Here is a 16,983-nt window from a genome sequence, read left to right on the forward strand (position 1 = left end):
ATGTCCCCTTGTTGGCCTCCTCTCAAACCCTGACACATGGGCTCTCAGGCAGCCTATCACCAATTCCACGGTACAATTCCATGCATTTGAGTATATCCTTTGCATCTACTCTCTCACAGTTAAAACTGTAACAGAGACCGGCAGCCATAAGTAAATACACCTGTATTTGACAAGTTATATAAACTGTCCTCAGACACTACAGTAACATTACCTCCACGTTAAACTGGCTGTTCCTCCAGTGGGTTTAAATGACATGACTGGTTTCACCTTCTTCACTTTATGCTCTAATCAAAAGTGTGTGGAAACTCCTGTCCCAATCACCTATCAAACTAGCTTTGTGACTCAGAAGAATGAAATGCTACTGCAGAAACTGCCACTGAGACAACTTTTCCCCACACTTCCCAAATCCCAAACGAGTAAATGCACAGGATGCATTTAGTAGGTACATCAAGAACCCTCTCCACAATATTTGTAACCCTTATTTGTGTAAATTAATGTGACAACATTTTCACATGCTGAAGGGCTAGCAAAGAATAAAGGAGCAATCCTGCAGGTATATCAAAAGAAAGCAGCACAGAGTTGATCTTACTCTATCTGTGTTTGAACAGCATCTTAACACACAACTGGGTTCCTCAACACCTTGCAAGTACAGCTCCTAAGAGTCACATGAAATTGGTTTCAATTGGACGTAAGGAAAACTGTCATGATAAATTATATGTGAAGGGATAATACATAACCAAAACATTGCCTAAGATTTGCATATCAAAACCCAGTTTGTTTATTCAGGCAAATGTATTGAAAAAAAAACTTTCAGACATTTCTCCCAGCTCAGAAATAAGAAAAAAAATTATAGTACTTTGATTAGTAGAAGATTTTCCACTAAAGCATAGAAAAGAAGCATTAACTTTTCCTGCTTTTGGTTTATTGAACATTTTTGGTTTAGTGAAATGGCTTTGCCTGCAAAGTGACCTAAACAATTCTGTATAGGAACAAGAATAGCATTTTATGCATTTATCATAACTGTAATCTACTCTTGAATAAAGGTTTCCTATGTCCTTTGGCTGCTGCTATTGTGTGTTTAGGAGTCATAATGTCCTGTCCAAGCTGCAGGCACACTGGAAGACTATAAAATGTCTCAAAGCAGTAATTCATAACTTCTAAGTGCTATGGGCAGGTTAGTTTCAGAGTACTGAACAAAGAGCACCAAACTTTTGACTATATTTCCATCTCAGTTTCCTCACTGTTTCTTTCCATCTTATTTTACTTTGAATAAGTGTGGCGATAAACCACTGGGATTGATTAAATCCCTCTAGAATATTAATCAAGAGATAAGATATGCTTTTGCTCCGTGCCTAGTCCCATGGTGCTTCATTAACTTAATTTTCAAGTGCTTCAAACAGAAATAAGCTGATCCAGGAGTTCTTCCAAGTTTCTATGCCCAAAGGTGCGCTGTCCATATTAATCTTTTTAGGAATATCGAAAAATATGCCCATTCGTCAGCCCACTTATCTTAAACACCACATTGATTTCAGCTTCCATCAATGAGTAGTGGTGGAGTAGCAAACATGGGCACATTATGCCCCTCCAGGTACAGAATGGGGAAAGAAAGTAGACTGCTGAGTAGAGGTAAAACATTCCACTGTGCTCATTTCCAAACTCAGGTTCCCTGTATATTATAGGGGGGAGCTGAGCATTCCAGAATGGTATCTACAACAGCCAGCATGCTGAGGGCAACTTGGCAGGTATCTGGGTTTGACTTGACAAGTGGCAGAGTACCCTGCTCAAAGTACCATTAAAAGCTGGGCTTTTGCACAATAAAGCCAGTCTATGTAGGAGACAGGACTAATATCACAAATACTGACTTTTTTGTTAGTATCTGTCTAGTCATTTGAAGTTTTTTGTCTCTTAAAGATTTTGCAGCATGCTGCTGCCACGTTGGTATATTGATGTTTGCAACGAACACTTCTGCTTGCCACAGGGCCCATCTAGCGGTCTTGTACTAAGATTTCCTAGTGCAACGGGCTCTGCAGGTGAGGTCAAAGCTCAGTGTCTGGAATTTATCCGAGATTTTGCCTGCATCAGCAAGTAGTGTGGTGCACTAGGAGCAGTCCTGTAGAGAGTCTGTTGAGAACATGCTGCCCAGACTGTATGTGGATATGGACACAAAATAACCACAGACATTGTGCCTTAAACACCAGCTGTCTCCCTAGCTGGCAACTGGGCCAGGTTCTGGGGATGAAAATACACACAGAGCCCCGGAGGTCCCCTCCATGTGCAGTTCCTCTCTGGTCATGGCCCTCATCCCAAATCCCCATGAGCAAACTGAATGGAGAGGCTTTTCCCAGAGGTGGAAAACAAGACTCCAGCAAAATCAAGTGTGTACAAATTTTCAGGTTTCTCCTCAAAGCAGCAGCCGGGGTGCACCAACACTCCGGCATTACACCTCCATAAAACAGAAAGAAACACAGAGGACAGATGTGGGGTAGTCAACCCACCTCCACAGGGGCACATTTCTCTCTGAAGCGTCTTTACAGCTTTTCAGGGCGTTGGGTATTGAGATACAATCTTTCTTAAAACAAATCTCTTAAAATAATGGGGTTTACCTTTCCCCCCCACCCCCGGGTTTGCCCCGCTGCGTGTGCCTGGCAGAGGGTGGCGCGGCCCCGTGTGTAGCAGCCCCGGCAATCACCGTTTCCCTCCTCACCGCACATTTGTAGCAAATTAAAATAATTAGGGGATGGCAGGCTCTCTAAGACATGCGGGGAGAGAGCGGGAAGGTACAGGGGAGGGTGTGCACGTCTGGACGGACTGACATCCCTCAGCAAGCGCCCGGGCAGAGGCTTCGGCAGCCGGGCGGGCTCCGGTATCTCCAGCCTCGCCCGGGCGTGCTGGCGGGAGGACCTTGTCCCCGGGCGGGGGGGGGGGGCGGGTAGCGGAGCCCTCACGGGCGGCGCCGGGGGTGCCCGTGAGGCGGCCGGGCCGTGGCCGGAGCCCGCCTCCTGCCGCCTCCGGGGCGGGCCGGGCCGGCCGGCGGCGCGGCGGAACTCGAGCGGGCGAGCGGGTGGAGCGGGCCGCCGCGATGTGGTCGTCGCTCGGCAGCGTCGCGGAGCCGGCTAGTCCCAGGGCAGCCAGGGGCCGCTTCTGGGCTGTGGCGCTGGGAACAGCGGCAGGGCTCTTCCTCCTCGGGTTCCTCATCGGTACGGTGCAGGCTAACCGTCCTTCGGATCGCGGGGCTCTCCCCGCCCTCCCCGGCCCTTCCAGCCGGGGGAGACGGCTGTGAGCCGGGCCGGGGGCGGGAGGGGGCGGGAGGGTTCCAGCGCCCGGGGCTCTGTGCCAGGGAGGTGCAGTCGCCGACCCCTCCTGGGGTGATCAGCTCCTCCGCAAGAGAAAAGGGGCCTTTGTCTTTTTGACTTACCTTTCACTTTCCTTTTACATAAAGTAGTTACGCTGTGGGCGTGAGAGGAGGCGCTGGGTTTGTGAGGAGGGGACCGGAGACCGGCCACTCGACCCTGCTGGCTGCAGCTGCACCAGCCCAAACCGGAGGGGCGGGAAGATAAATGCGGGGCTGGGGCAACGCCGACAGGAGGGGTGAAATAAGACTTTGATTTAATGTCCCATCTCTTCCAGGAGGGGTGAAATAAGTCTTTAATTTAATGGCCCGTCTCCCCCTCGGCCCAGGCCCGGCAGGCCTGCAGGCTGCTGCCACACAGGATTTCCTCTCCCCAGCCACCCAGATGGATGAGGGTTGGCATGCGGGAGGAAGGAAAACAAAAGAGCCACTTGTATTTCGAAATGCCTTTTGGTGTGTGCTTGAGGTTCCTGGCATTGGGAAGCCCAGACTGAATTCCTGTCTTGTGGAAAGAGCCTTTCACTGTGCCAGTGACCAGTGCCGTGCACCGTGCACCGGTGCCAGCTTGTTACCCGCTCTCTGCTCCCCACCACTTCTCTCCTTTGCACTACCCATGTCACTGCTGCTGCGTTTGCGCTGAACGTGTCCACAGATGTCAGAAACACTTTCTTTCTAGCCAGGTGTTCCTCTCATCACTTACTCTGGTAATGTCTGCACGGTAAGGGATGGATTCCAGACTAAGAGCCAGACAGACCAGAGAGTGAGAAAGGAGTTGCAAGACATCTGTTCCTTACAAAGGGTGTCTGTGTTTCTGTGCATTTTTGTAAAGCTGCTGCCTTATTACTGAGGTGACTGACATGACTGACAGCATGATGTTCTGGTGCTAAAGGGAGACAGTCAAGTCTCCTTAGAATCTACAGTAAAACAACTGTGATGAATAAACATAGTATTTTAATCCCCCTCAATATCTCCCTAGGTAAGTTGAGTTCTCTTACTGTGTGGGGGACTGCCATTGCCATCACAGTGCAGCTGACATTAGGTTGTGGCTGCTTGTCTGTGCTGAGAGAAAAACAGTTGTAAAATACACAGTGAAAATCTTGTGGTGATACCAAAGAGAAATGGTGTGTGTCATGGGAATGTTGGACTGGTGTTTTTACTGTTGTATTTTGGTGTGTTGTACAGGTTGGTTTGCAAAACCTGCAGAAAAGACGACATCGAGTCCTCATGAGGACATGAAGGCGGCATTTATGGCTGAAATGAAAGCTGAAAACATCAAGCAGTTTCTTTAGTAAGCAATGTGTAGATTAATCAGTCCAAAAAAGAAAAAAAAATATTTCAAGCAGGAACCAGCCCAAGGATGCCACCAGACAGGGGATGGTGTGCAGGTTCTCAGATGTAGGTTTTATTTAATGCCTCCCAATTAAAAATTAGCCAAGCTCTTCCTCAGCATTTAGTGAATGCTTGTACAATGAAGTGGAAGTTCGGCCTTTCTCTTTTCAGTCTACAACAGTGTTATCTTACATTATTTTTTATGGAAAAAACATTCACTTCAAATTAGGCTGTATGAATGAACTTAAATGAGAAGAGATTAAATGGAAAATAGTAGAGCATGTCAATGTAAAAGAGAAGAAAATCATACCAGTGTTTGAGCCTTTAGTTCTTCCTACAGCTTAGGCCTTAGTACTTTATTTCTACTTCCCCTTCACACTTTGTCATGCTGTGACCAGACCCAATTTCTGTTAATTTGTCACCATTCCAACCTTGTACTCACTTCCACGAAGAAAGATAGGTTTCCAAGCTCTGTCCCTCTCACAGTGAATAGCTAGGACATGGTAGATACCTGGTGTCATCTCATGGTACATTAGACTGTTCATAATACATCTAATAGTCTTAAACCTTAAGTCTTTTTTTAAAGACCATTTATTTTCCCCAATAATTTTTTCATTTCATCTACCCTTTAAATTAGGTGATCTCAAATCTAGTTTTATTTATTAAATCATGTAAGCTAAGTTGCTGGCATTTTTTCCTGAAAATTCAAGCAATGCAAGATAATATATATATATATTTTAAAATCTATTACAGTTTAATACTATAATTGATTTTGCAATTTCTGTAACTTAGAAGCTTTAACTACAAGGAAGCTGGTGTACTGTTATTTGTTTGCTTTAGGGATCTTGTAAACAGATTAATTTTCTCTTAGAAAAGTATAGTATTTGTTAAAAGCATTAATTTATTCCAGTAAATAACAGACTAGAAGTCACACTTTTTTGATAAAAAATTATAGTCTGTGGAAAGAAAGTGTTAAAGTATCGGTTATTTTAGGAGTAATCAACAAGCTTGGGTTTGCCTTAAATTCCCAGCCTGACTACATAGCATGAAGTTGTATCTTAGTACAAAGCTAAATTACTTAAAAAAACATTTTTGGTTTATAAGACTGTGGCAATCCCACTGATTCCATTTTAAATGCACTTACCATAAACTATTGCAAATAATTTAGTTGGGAAGTACACTCTCCTTGCTATATAACAGTCATGTCTTGGACTATATAAACATTGAAAACTGATGACTTAGGATTTTTTTTTAAAAGTCTTAACCTGTGGTTTTGCTCCTACAAAGTCAAATGTTGTTAAACAGCTCTGTAAAAGGACTGCTGACTTCTCAACTCCCTGTCTCTGTGCAGCAGGAAACATTGTGCCTCGTTTACTGGCATGCAACCAGTTCTGTGGTGAAATATGGCAGATATTTAGTCACTGCTCAGAACTACCAGTACAGTCAACAAATTAAAGGAGGAAATGAAGAAAAACATTCAGTTAAATGGGGTTATAATACAGGAGAATGTTATTGCATAATTCAAATGTTGATGAAAACTTGAGACTTAAACATTCTTAGCTCTTACAGAAAACAGCCTTTGCCTCTAACAGTAACTGTGCTTATGGTTCAGTATGTCACCCAGCAAATGGTACTGTCGCTGTAACAGGGACTTTTGGTAAGGTGTTGGTACTAGGTGTTGACATTATCAGAAGAACATGGTTTTATCAAGCAGAATTTGGCTGCTAAGGAGTTAGGACTTGTTTAGTTTGGAGAGAAGGATGCTGATGCTGAGGGGTTATCTCATTGCTTTCTGCAGCTCCCTGAGAAGGGCAAGTGGGGAGAGAGGTGCTGATTTCTTCTCCCTGGTATCCAGTGGTAGGATGTGTGGGAATGGGTCACAGCTGCACCAGGGGAGGTTTAGACTGGACATGAGGAAGCATTTCTTTACCGAGAGGGTGTTCAGACCCTGGAACAAGCTTCCTAGCAAGGTGATTGATACCCTAAGCCTGTCAGTGTTTAAGAGGCATTTGGACAAACCCTTAATAACATATTTTAACTTGGGCAGCCCTGAATTGGGCAGGCAGTTGGCCTAAATGTTTGTTAAAGGTGACTTCCAAATGAAATGGTCTGGTTCTGTTCAGTTCTATTCTAAGTGTATAGTTCTTTCAAAGTGCTTTGTTGGATGGCTTTGTTCTCACATGAAGTCAACAATTAAAATTTTTCCCAGTCTTAAACCCCTTCCTTATTGAAGATGCAATTTCCTTCATTAATGCCAGCTGGTGCAACACATGCTTTTGTGGCATGTTGATGGCATGGTCATATGACAGAATGAGGTCATCATGATGACAGCCTCATTCAGCTGGGAGTTTCTTCAGCTCACTTTACCACTGGACTTTCTTGATGGTCTAGTCAATGGGTTTTCTTCAGACAATGGGTTGCTTACTGTTTATGGTATCTTTCACTATTTTTTTTTCACACTGCATAGCTTTTAAGTCACAAGCTGTTGAGTTTTTCTGTTCCTTGTTTGTAAGCCACAGTAAACTCACTCTCTTATTTGCCAGCAAGACATACTCAGAGTAAACTTTTAAATAAATCAGTATTTCTGCCAAAATTAGCTAAAATAGTGGGATGCAAAGAGAATATCCAGTTAATTAAAAGTAGAGGTCAGAGTAATTATGCACATTTCTAAATTCAACACAAAAAAATAATGACACTCAATGCTTTTATCCCTTTGCAAGGAAGGTCAGTCTCATTATGGATAGGAGTGATTGGCCTAACGGCACTTAGAAGACAAGGAGTAAGGGACAAGACCCCATAGCTGATGAGATCGTGCCATTCTTGCTAAACCATGCTGTGAGGAAGATGCAAACATCTGTGATAGCTCAGGACACACTGAAAACCTTTACCTCAGCTTACATATAACAGGCAAAAGCATAGATGCAGAGGGGTCTAGGTCCTTATTTAGCCTGGGCACATCTGGTCATATCTAGGGGGTTTATTTCCATCTAGGCTAAGAGGAGTTCTGCTTATGAGGTGCAATGCTTGATACTGATTCATTGCTTCTTTTTCTCTAGCAATTTTACACGCCTTCCTCACCTAGCAGGAAGCAAGGAGAATTTGCATCTGGCACAGCAAGTCCAAGCTGAGTGGAAGGAGTTTGGTTTGGATTCTGTTCAGTTGGTTCATTATGATGTCTTGCTCTCTTACCCTGATGACACTAAGCCCAACTACATCTCAGTAATTGACGAGCATGGAAGCGAGGTACAGAAAACACCATTTTTTGCCACCAGGGAACAAAATCACCTTCATATACCTTGGAAGACTGGGAGGGAAAGCAATCCTCTGCTCTGTTAATGGCTTTGGGCCTGATCCAAAGCACACAGAAATCAGGAATTCTTGTTTGCTTTTATAATTTGTATCTTTGTTTTGTAATGTATGTACTAGGAATACTAATAATTACTCTGGTTCATATAGCACACTGACATATGGATTAAAGAAGAATGATGTGAGAGAATTACTTCATGTTATACAATTGTTTTAATATTCTGTTATTTAAAATTAGGAAAGCAGCTGCCGTCAGCATCATTGTTTTCCATTGATTCATTATACGGTATTGATGATTGTGCTAAATTAAGTTTCTTGAAGATTAGAGATTAGGCCTGGACGTGTACTACCACAAGTAACATCAGTTCATTACAGAGCTTCTCTAGTGCTCATAGAAGCTCCAGGAATGAGCAGAATGCAAGCGTTTTTTACCATTACGGTCTAACCTGCTCTTATCTGCTGAACTGAGACCACCTTAAGGGACCCTGTGATCATTTAAGCAGGATTCTGTGCCAAGGGTGGAGATGGGATTTGCAAGATGACACATTGAATCTGCATACTAAAAAGGATGCCCAGTGCTTGCTAAAGTATCGGCCACTCCTTGTTTAGAGTCCTAAAACTAGAGTCCTTTAAACTGCAAGTACCTGTGAAATGTGCCGCAATAGACAGTACTCCTTTTCCATGTTGCCTGATTTACTTTTTTTCTTTCCTTCTTTCCTGTTAGATTTTCAACACATCATTATCTGAGCCCCCTCCTCCAGGCTATGAGGCTGTTAGAGATGTGGTACCACCCTACAGTGCGTATTCAGCCCAAGGAACGCCTGAGGTAACATAGTAGAATAGTATAAGAAATGGAGGGACAAACGGAAACAGAATTAGAAACAGGAACAGAGGTAGAAATAGAAATAATAGAAATAGAAAAGATGGAATGCCGTAGCGTAGTGTAGCATAGCATAGCACAAAATAGCAGAGTGATACAGAATAATGTGAAACTCCTGGATCTTAGGCTTTAGTCCAAAACCTGACATATCACCAGCAGGAAAAATGTCCTAGCTCAGATGTTCTTATGAGTTTTGCTATAGAGTAATGTTCAAATTGAACAGTCTTACATATATGTTTGATTTTTTTTCTTTAGTTTGAGTCAGAACTGGGTTTTATTTTTACCTTTTCTTTAAAAATTATGATAATAAATCTTCAATGTTCTGAGCTGCTATAAGCTTCTCCAGGTATTTCTGTGACTGTGCACCATTGTTTCCCATCTTGGTGAACAAATAAGACTGTTACATTTATTGGCCAAATGAACAATCTTAATTTTCAAAATGTTGCTTGCCCAAGGCTCACACTGACAGGTATAACTACACGATGTACAGTATGATTGAAAATGGCTTTTGCTACCATTTCTAGCAGGCAGTAAAAGTGTTGCTGTGACCAGAGCTTAACACTAATCCTTTCTATCTTGTGCTGCTGGTACCAGCTGATGGGTTTTCTTTTATAAAGCTGACTGTGTAACAGGAGCCTTCTATCCTATGATTGTTAGTGGTTTCAATTAATATTTTGTAAGATTAGAAATGTTTTTTTGTTTTTCTCAGTATCTTTCCTGTCTACACATGGAATAATTTAGGTTGGCAGGGCCCTCTGGAGGTCATTTTGTCCAATCTCTCCTTTAAAGTTTGATCTGACTTTGAAACCTGCTAACAATGCTTTTACTCACACAGTGCGTTACTAGTCAAGTACTTTCTGAAGTTTGTTAATAAGCTGTGCAAGTCTAGGAAACAAAAGGTATCTTATATTCAATTGCCTCAGGCACTCAAAGTGAGCTGGAGAATCAGGCGGATAGTCTGTGCCCTAGGATATGAGACCTTTGAGTGTTTCAAGAATTGCAGTTGGAATTTTGGAACATAATGTGAGGAAAAATTAATGGATTCTGACTTTGTATTGTAACATAATATCCCCAAAGAAAGACAGAATAACCTCCTTGCTTTACTTGGTCTGTGAAGAGCTGTAGTAAGTGATGGGGTACGGGCAACAATAAAAACAAGTTTAAGAAGCTGCAGCTTCCTCCTTAGAAAATTATTTTATTTTAATTAAGTACAATAACTTAGTTTCTGAAAAAAACAAACCACAATACCTAAAAACCAGATTTTATTTTTTTAAATGTGATGCTTATGTTCACCTTATTACATAGTATTTCGACAAAAACTCCAGGTACCTAGCTAGCAGTGTTAGCAATTATAGTCTCCAGTGAGCGGTTGTCTGCACCTGTACTGCAAAACAGCACAGGAGGGAGCATGTATGGAGCTCGGCAGCGGGAATACTCAGTGGGTTCAGGGTCAGGCTTGTTTATGTATTTTGTGTTAAAACCCATTCTATTAAAAACCACAACTAAGTTGTGGAGAGAGGTCTTTGGAACTTGCAAACTGCAATCATCAGTCATAGGTTCTCTTTTTGCTCATTGATTTTGCAAACGATTCCTGCATAAAGCGCCAAGTTCAATGAAGGGAAAAGACGGTAAAGTACCTGCATCCCAGCATAACTGTAGTCTCATGAAGAGGCCACCTGCCTGGGAAACAGGAGAAATGGTCAGCGTTCTTTCCACTGAGAGAGGCCAATAACACAGCTCACATTTTCTGGATGAGTGCTATAATTAGGGAGTTGTGGAAATGCTGTTCAGCACTGCTAGCAATATTACTTTTTCCTGCAGCTGCTTTTTGAAAATAAGTGGCAGTGACTGTGTTTTGAAGGTTAAATACTGCTAGAGTGGGATAGTAGCTGCTAGAGTGGGATAGTAGCTACTTGCCTGCTGAAGTGAGACCCCACAAAGATTTAGAAGTAGTTCCCACTCATTTCAGGTTGTCGGTAGATGGAACATGGAATATATCCTCTTCTGTCATACAGATGGACAGCAAATTTATGTTTCTTCTGTATGGTGTGTTTTAACTAAATCCCAGTAAACAATCAGATGAAAACAGTTAAGTTTTGAGCAGACAATTCTTTTAAAAGAAATATTTAGCAGATAGCAGACAAAGTAGCAGAGTCAAATTCTGTCAGACAATAGTAGTGTTTTGAACATTTAGCATCATAAATAATGGTAAAATTCTGCTTTTCACTTCCTTTTTAAGTGACTGCAGAAGTACTTCCATCTAGTTAATGACGGTCGCAGGTAAGAGGTGTAATTGAGATCTCTAACTATGCTAAAAGAGCCCAGACAAGATATTTTATGAATCCACGTTACATTTTCAAACCTTGCATTTCCTAATAGTTTTATAAACATGAGGGATTTTATCACATCACTAGGAAGTTATGATGCAAAACTGTCACAATGCCCTGCTGACAAATTTATTACATTGATGTAGTTCATAGTCCTGTTAATGAAAGTTAAATATGAAAAGTTTTCAGAGATGCTAAAAGAATTTAATTAATAAAGCCTAATTTACTATGCAATAGATTAAATATTGCCAGAATCTTCAAATAAGTACCTTTAATGTAGTTTCAGAAATCTAGAGATTGAATCTTAATTATTGCACAACACGCAGAAAAATGCCATGAGTACAGATTATGTACTTTATATCGGGTATAGTTATGAGAGCTTCTAAAGATCAGAGCTGTTCTTATCTTTATGTGATGGCATCTGCTTAATGAAAGACATTATTTAAAAAAACCCTGTAAAGTGTGAACAGGTTTTCAACGTAAAATGTTACTCTCATGTTTTACGCTTCATTGTAGATCAAGGGCCCTGCATGTGAGAACCCTGCAGGTTGCTGTTAATTATTATAATTACAGCTCTGCACTTAAGTAAGCTAAACTATTGAAAACAACATTTTTGTATTTGTCATAAAAAATACAATAGCCTACAAGCGTAGGTATTCTCTACAAGATATTCTAAAGAAATTATGTTAAAAGGGAGGACCAAATTCCCCTTCTGCTTAATCTAAATAGACTTGAAGAACTGTCTTGACTTCAGTAGTTACACTTGATTTTACTGAGGGGGGAAAACTATTCCATAAATTCCGAAAAGCCTACCTGAGAATAATCCTTGCGTTTATTAGTTAATTCTCTGAACAGAGAAGACCAGTCTTACTAGGTGTGAAACCGCCTTATTTAAATACAGTCCCCTTTATTTAATGGATTTTTCCTAACTGCATTAATTTTGCTGAATTTAAGAAGAAATTGCAAATTAAGCAGATTACTGATGAAACCACTACAGTCAAAATGACTGTACCACAGTGTTATCGGGGCATGCTGTATGCTGTTACATGAGACCACCTGAATGTCTAGTCCGTGATATTTATTGGTATAAGAGGTTTAAGCATATGCCTTTTAGAAATTAAATTGAAGACCTCTGTGAAAGTGACTAGTAATATGGAGAAATGCACTAAGAGTTTCTTGTCATCTGATTTTAATTGTCTGAAATTGTAGGCATCTTCCCTAAACCAGTCTTTGAGGGTTGTTATAGACATCTACTCTTAATAAATGGTCTTTGAGATATAATCAATGAGAGGTATATCCAGAAGGCAATTTATTCCTTCCTAAAATAGGTTTTTAAAATAAGTTTTGGGTGAATTCTCCTAGAAAGGGTGTTCTCGGGGAATTTTCCAGCTCTTCACTGGCTATGGAGTGCACTACAGGACCTTCTTAGGCAATGCACACAATTTTCAGGTAGCTGACATTAAGGAAGATGAATCACACCTCCAGTATTGAATAGCACGGTTGAGACAAATCATGAAGAATACTTTATTCATGTGCAACGTGTATTTATTTTGACAGGCAGCCACCTGTAAGCTTCTGCAGTATTATGAATAAGAATTAAGCGCTGAGAATTTCAGAGGGCATTGACATCTTGCTACATAAAATACAATTGATATTTACTGTGGTGTCTGAGTCCAAAATACCTCCAGCTGTCCAAGACTGACTACAGCTTAAACAGACTGTGAAAAGAAGTAAGTGCCATACTCTGAGCACTTACTCTAAGTTTCTCATTCAGAAGTCATATCTTAACATTTTCCATTGTGGACAAAGTCTGGCAGCTTTGGATGGTAGGAGTCTAAATTCATTAGAAATCACTTACCTATGTATTTGTCTCATGATCAAAGAAGAATTTATACTGAAGCCAGTCCCAGAGCATATTGTTCCCAGCTTATTCTCCTACTGGATCACATCCTCCTTTTGACATGCTAATTTATGTTCTTGTTTCAAATTCTACCTCTTTCTATCAGGGTGAATTAGTGTATGTGAATTATGGCCGCACCGAGGACTTCTTTAAGCTAGAACGTGAAATGGGAATTAACTGTACAGGCAAGATTGTTATTGCCAGATATGGGAAGATCTTCAGAGGAAATAAGGTAATGCCTCTATATAAAAACATTAATTGTGCTGTCCTTCAGTTGATTTCAAGAGACTGAAACACTTAATTAAAATGATCTGGAGATTACTTAGTGTAACTGAGTTTTCTTAGAGCTGTGTTCAAAGATGACCCTTCAGTAGAAGGGAAAAAATCCATGTTTGATATGTATATAATACATCTGTAGGATAAAGGTAAAAAAGTTGGAAAACAATACATATTTTAATATTAATTGTCATACTTTAAATTGCTCCAAAATATTACTAATAGTCTTGGGTAATGCACTCTTAACTCTGAACTAAACTGTTCTCCGGTTGGTTCAGCTGTGCTTTAAGATACTTATATTGTGTTTCTTTGTAATGGTTTCTATACAGTAGACAGAGACTATAACTATATGGAGGTTATTTTAATTTCTGTATTTGTTTATTCAATGTCCCTATCATATAAATATTTTTAAACTAAAGATTTCTGCAGATATCCATGGCCTGACAGGAAAGGACATAATCATGTACATGCTTGAGGCATACATTCAAGTTATTTCCTCAGTGAGGATGTGAGAAGACAGTCTATTTTAAGTGTGTTTGGCTCTTGTACAAAAATCAGTTTTCCCCAGTGAAAGTGACATGTAACTCATATCCTGGGTCATTTTTACAAAATTGTTACTGCTTTTAAAGATACTCTCTGAATGGGAAAGACTTAAAAATTGAAGAAAGTGTTGCTGTCTATGAATCTTTTCTAAAAATGAAATACAAACCCTCGAAGTTACTAATATCTAGAAAGGCAGTTGTCCTGTGGTTTAGAAATTACATGCCCTCATTGACACAAAGGGACAATATGTTAATTCTTACAGGAATATTTGTAATGACTGTTTATATACTGAAGTATTTGGTAGCCTGTATAAAATCTGGAGAACCATACTGTCATTTTCCGACTTTCTAATGGTGGGCAAGAATAGCATAGAGCATGAAGGCAAGTACTGTGTTTCCAAAAAAAAGGCTATGGTATTTCTGAATTAAAATACCCAAATTTAAAACTGTTAAGGATTAGTTGTCATGCAGTCACTATACATCACTGTCATATCCAGTAGCAAAAGTGATTGGGATGTCAGAATGACATATATTTTCTCTCTCTCACTCTCTACCAACCGGTATTATACAATCATAAAGTCTACCATGAGAACACTTTTTAAAATCAAAACAGTATGCAGTTCAGGCCTTCTGCCATAATGAGCCTAAGATACACACTCTAATTTAGTCTTGTCAACAGCCGAAGACAGTGTCAATCTCTCCAATAATAATCTTCCTGTGTAGTTTGAACCCTGAGATACATTCAGGAGATCATTTAGGTAAATAAGGTAAATACGTGACTAACTGAAAGACAAGGTTTTTTCCACGCATGATGTGTACATTTCAGTAGTCAATTGATTTGATCTGGATGACAGAATACAAACTCAGGTTATGTAGTAATACTGTGAAGGATGTTTTCTGTGCCACTGCAGTTATCTCCTAACTAAAAATCTAAGCAACAGCAAACCTCTTAATTTCTTATGGAACCTGATATATGCATATATATTTTCAGGAAAATTTCTGTTACAAGACAGTTATAGGCCCTTTTCTTAGCCCAAGCACTGTAAAAGGCCCTGAGGAGTAATCACTGTAATTTATAATACTTTCTTTTGCTCGTTGAACTCTGGTATCAAGCTATAAAGGACTGGATAGGGACCAGAGATATGCTTTGCAGGTGAAGAATGCTGAATTGGCAGGTGCCAAGGGTCTTATTCTGTTCTCTGACCCTGCTGACTACTGCGCCCCGGGAACAGATCCCTATCCAAATGGCTGGAACCTTCCAGGTGGAGGAGCCCAGCGTGGAAATGTGTTAAACCTGAATGGGGCAGGGGATCCTCTCACACCAGGTTATCCTGCAAAAGGTGAGTAACACTAGAGAAGTCATGCTCTGAGGGTCTGGTTTCAGGAAAGGGGTGGGGGTTAGTGAGGGTGTTCTTTCCCTTGGAACAAACCACATTTTTTCTTGGTCTTCCTGTTTCTCAAAGGAGGCAGCTTTGGGCTTCAGATCAGTAGGCCGCTTGTGTAAATGGTGCATGAGGGAAAGTGAGTGAGGGGATGTTAAGGGAGCCACACAGTGCAGTCCTGGGCTGCTTAACTTCACAGATGTACCCAAGTTAGCCCAGAGATCATGACAGAAATATTCAACAGCTGAATCCCTGGTCTTTTCTTTCTGCATCTCATCAGTAAGTCAGCAAGGAGCCAACCTGCACAGCTCATGGGTTTCTTTGCTTTTGCAGTTCTCCTTTCTGCAGGATTTGGGCTGCTTTCACTGCACAAGAGCCCATGCTGGCAATGCTGAGATCTTTCATGTTGGGACTCATGTCACCTGGCTGCAGCTGAGGCTCCTGGGAAGATAACCATTCCCCACTGGTTCATGACCTTCACCTCATGCTTCCTCAGCTGCTTATTTGAGCTCTGCCTAAGCTGTTCCATTTAGCACCTAACCCAGATCATTTTGACTGAAATGCATTAAGAACCATTCATGACAGCACTTGAGCCAGCGTGTCTGAGGGAGGCAATCACCTCAAGAAGAGTCATCCCAAAGTGATGGGGAAAGTTTCCTCTAGCCAGCACGACTTGAGCTGGAAGAGGATCCATGTTCACAACAGCAGCATGGTAGGAGCTGACCATGAGGAAGATTTCTGGTTCCTCATGCAAGGGTCAGTGATCTGATAGGTGAATCCCTGTCTGCTTCTCTCAATAAGGGCCCCTGTGACTGTTTTATTAAGGAGGAAACTATTTTTTTCCATATCTTATCTGCTGGCTTGCAAACATCAAATTTTGTTCACATTGTGAAAATTAAGATTCCCATTTGTAAAAAAACAAACATTATTTGTGTTTGAGCTTTGTCAAAACAAAACCTAGACTTCATTTTGTTCAGCAAACCAGAATATTCAGTAGCCCAGTGTGTAAGATTTTATCTTCATCTCTTATCAACTGGCACAATTCTTTTAGTGCCCAGCTGAATTTTCTAAGCATCAGACTGTGGGCTTCCTCTTTGCCCTTGTTCTTTATCTGTGGCTTACTCTGAAGTTCTTTCTAAAAACATTTCAGCACAAGTAATTAACAAAATTTTAAAATTTCCAGCTGGCTCTAAATGCTTGACTGCAGACACTATGGGAGATCCTTTGTTGGTGTCTCTCTGAAAACGTGATGAAGCATAAAGAAGGAAATCACTGAAGTAATGTCAGCCTGACTTTGAGGACTGTGAAATAATTATCCCTGACTCCAGTGTTAGGACTGTGCTACGAACTGTACAGATTCCTTCTGAGAGTTGTAAATATGAAAATATCTGTCTTTTGCTTTCAGAATATACCTACCGATTAGACAAAGCCAGTGGTGTAGGTCTCCCAAAAATTCCAGTTCATCCCATTGGCTATCATGATGCCGAGTCATTGCTGCGGTAAGTGTATGGGAGACATGAGGAATTTCAAGCAGACTGTTTGTTGAAAGTTATGAGAGTATTTGAAAATAAAGGGAAAAGACTTTTTCACTGTGCTTCTACTGTAGCTGTTGAAATAGTATGGTTGTTTGTCATTAGGTTCTCTGTGGGAGGTAAACATGCTAGCTGTTACTACATATCAGGTGGTCTGCGC

At 40.9% G+C, this 16,983-nt stretch overlaps 1 protein-coding gene across 2 annotated transcripts in view; it reads left to right on the plus strand.

The window, feature by feature from the left end:
- The first annotated feature begins 2,993 nt into the window (after window positions 1-2,993).
- The window catches only part of FOLH1B (folate hydrolase 1B), a 31,430-nt gene continuing 17,440 nt past the window's right edge, over window positions 2,994-16,983 (plus strand). For both annotated transcript variants that reach the window (XR_005102682.1, XM_037377571.1), the window contains exons 1-7: window positions 2,994-3,197; window positions 4,532-4,637; window positions 7,735-7,921; window positions 8,709-8,810; window positions 13,198-13,323; window positions 15,063-15,249; window positions 16,697-16,790. Coding sequence is in view for 1 of the 2 variants with exons in the window: in XM_037377571.1 (XP_037233468.1) it covers window positions 3,080-3,197; window positions 4,532-4,637; window positions 7,735-7,921; window positions 8,709-8,810; window positions 13,198-13,323; window positions 15,063-15,249; window positions 16,697-16,790 (920 nt within the window). In the remaining variant the exon portion in view is untranslated. The remainder of the gene's footprint in view (window positions 3,198-4,531; window positions 4,638-7,734; window positions 7,922-8,708; window positions 8,811-13,197; window positions 13,324-15,062; window positions 15,250-16,696; window positions 16,791-16,983) is intronic.

The sequence above is a fragment of the Falco rusticolus genome, chromosome 2 (genome assembly GCF_015220075.1).
Source record: "Falco rusticolus isolate bFalRus1 chromosome 2, bFalRus1.pri, whole genome shotgun sequence".
NCBI lineage: Eukaryota > Metazoa > Chordata > Aves > Falconiformes > Falconidae > Falco > Falco rusticolus.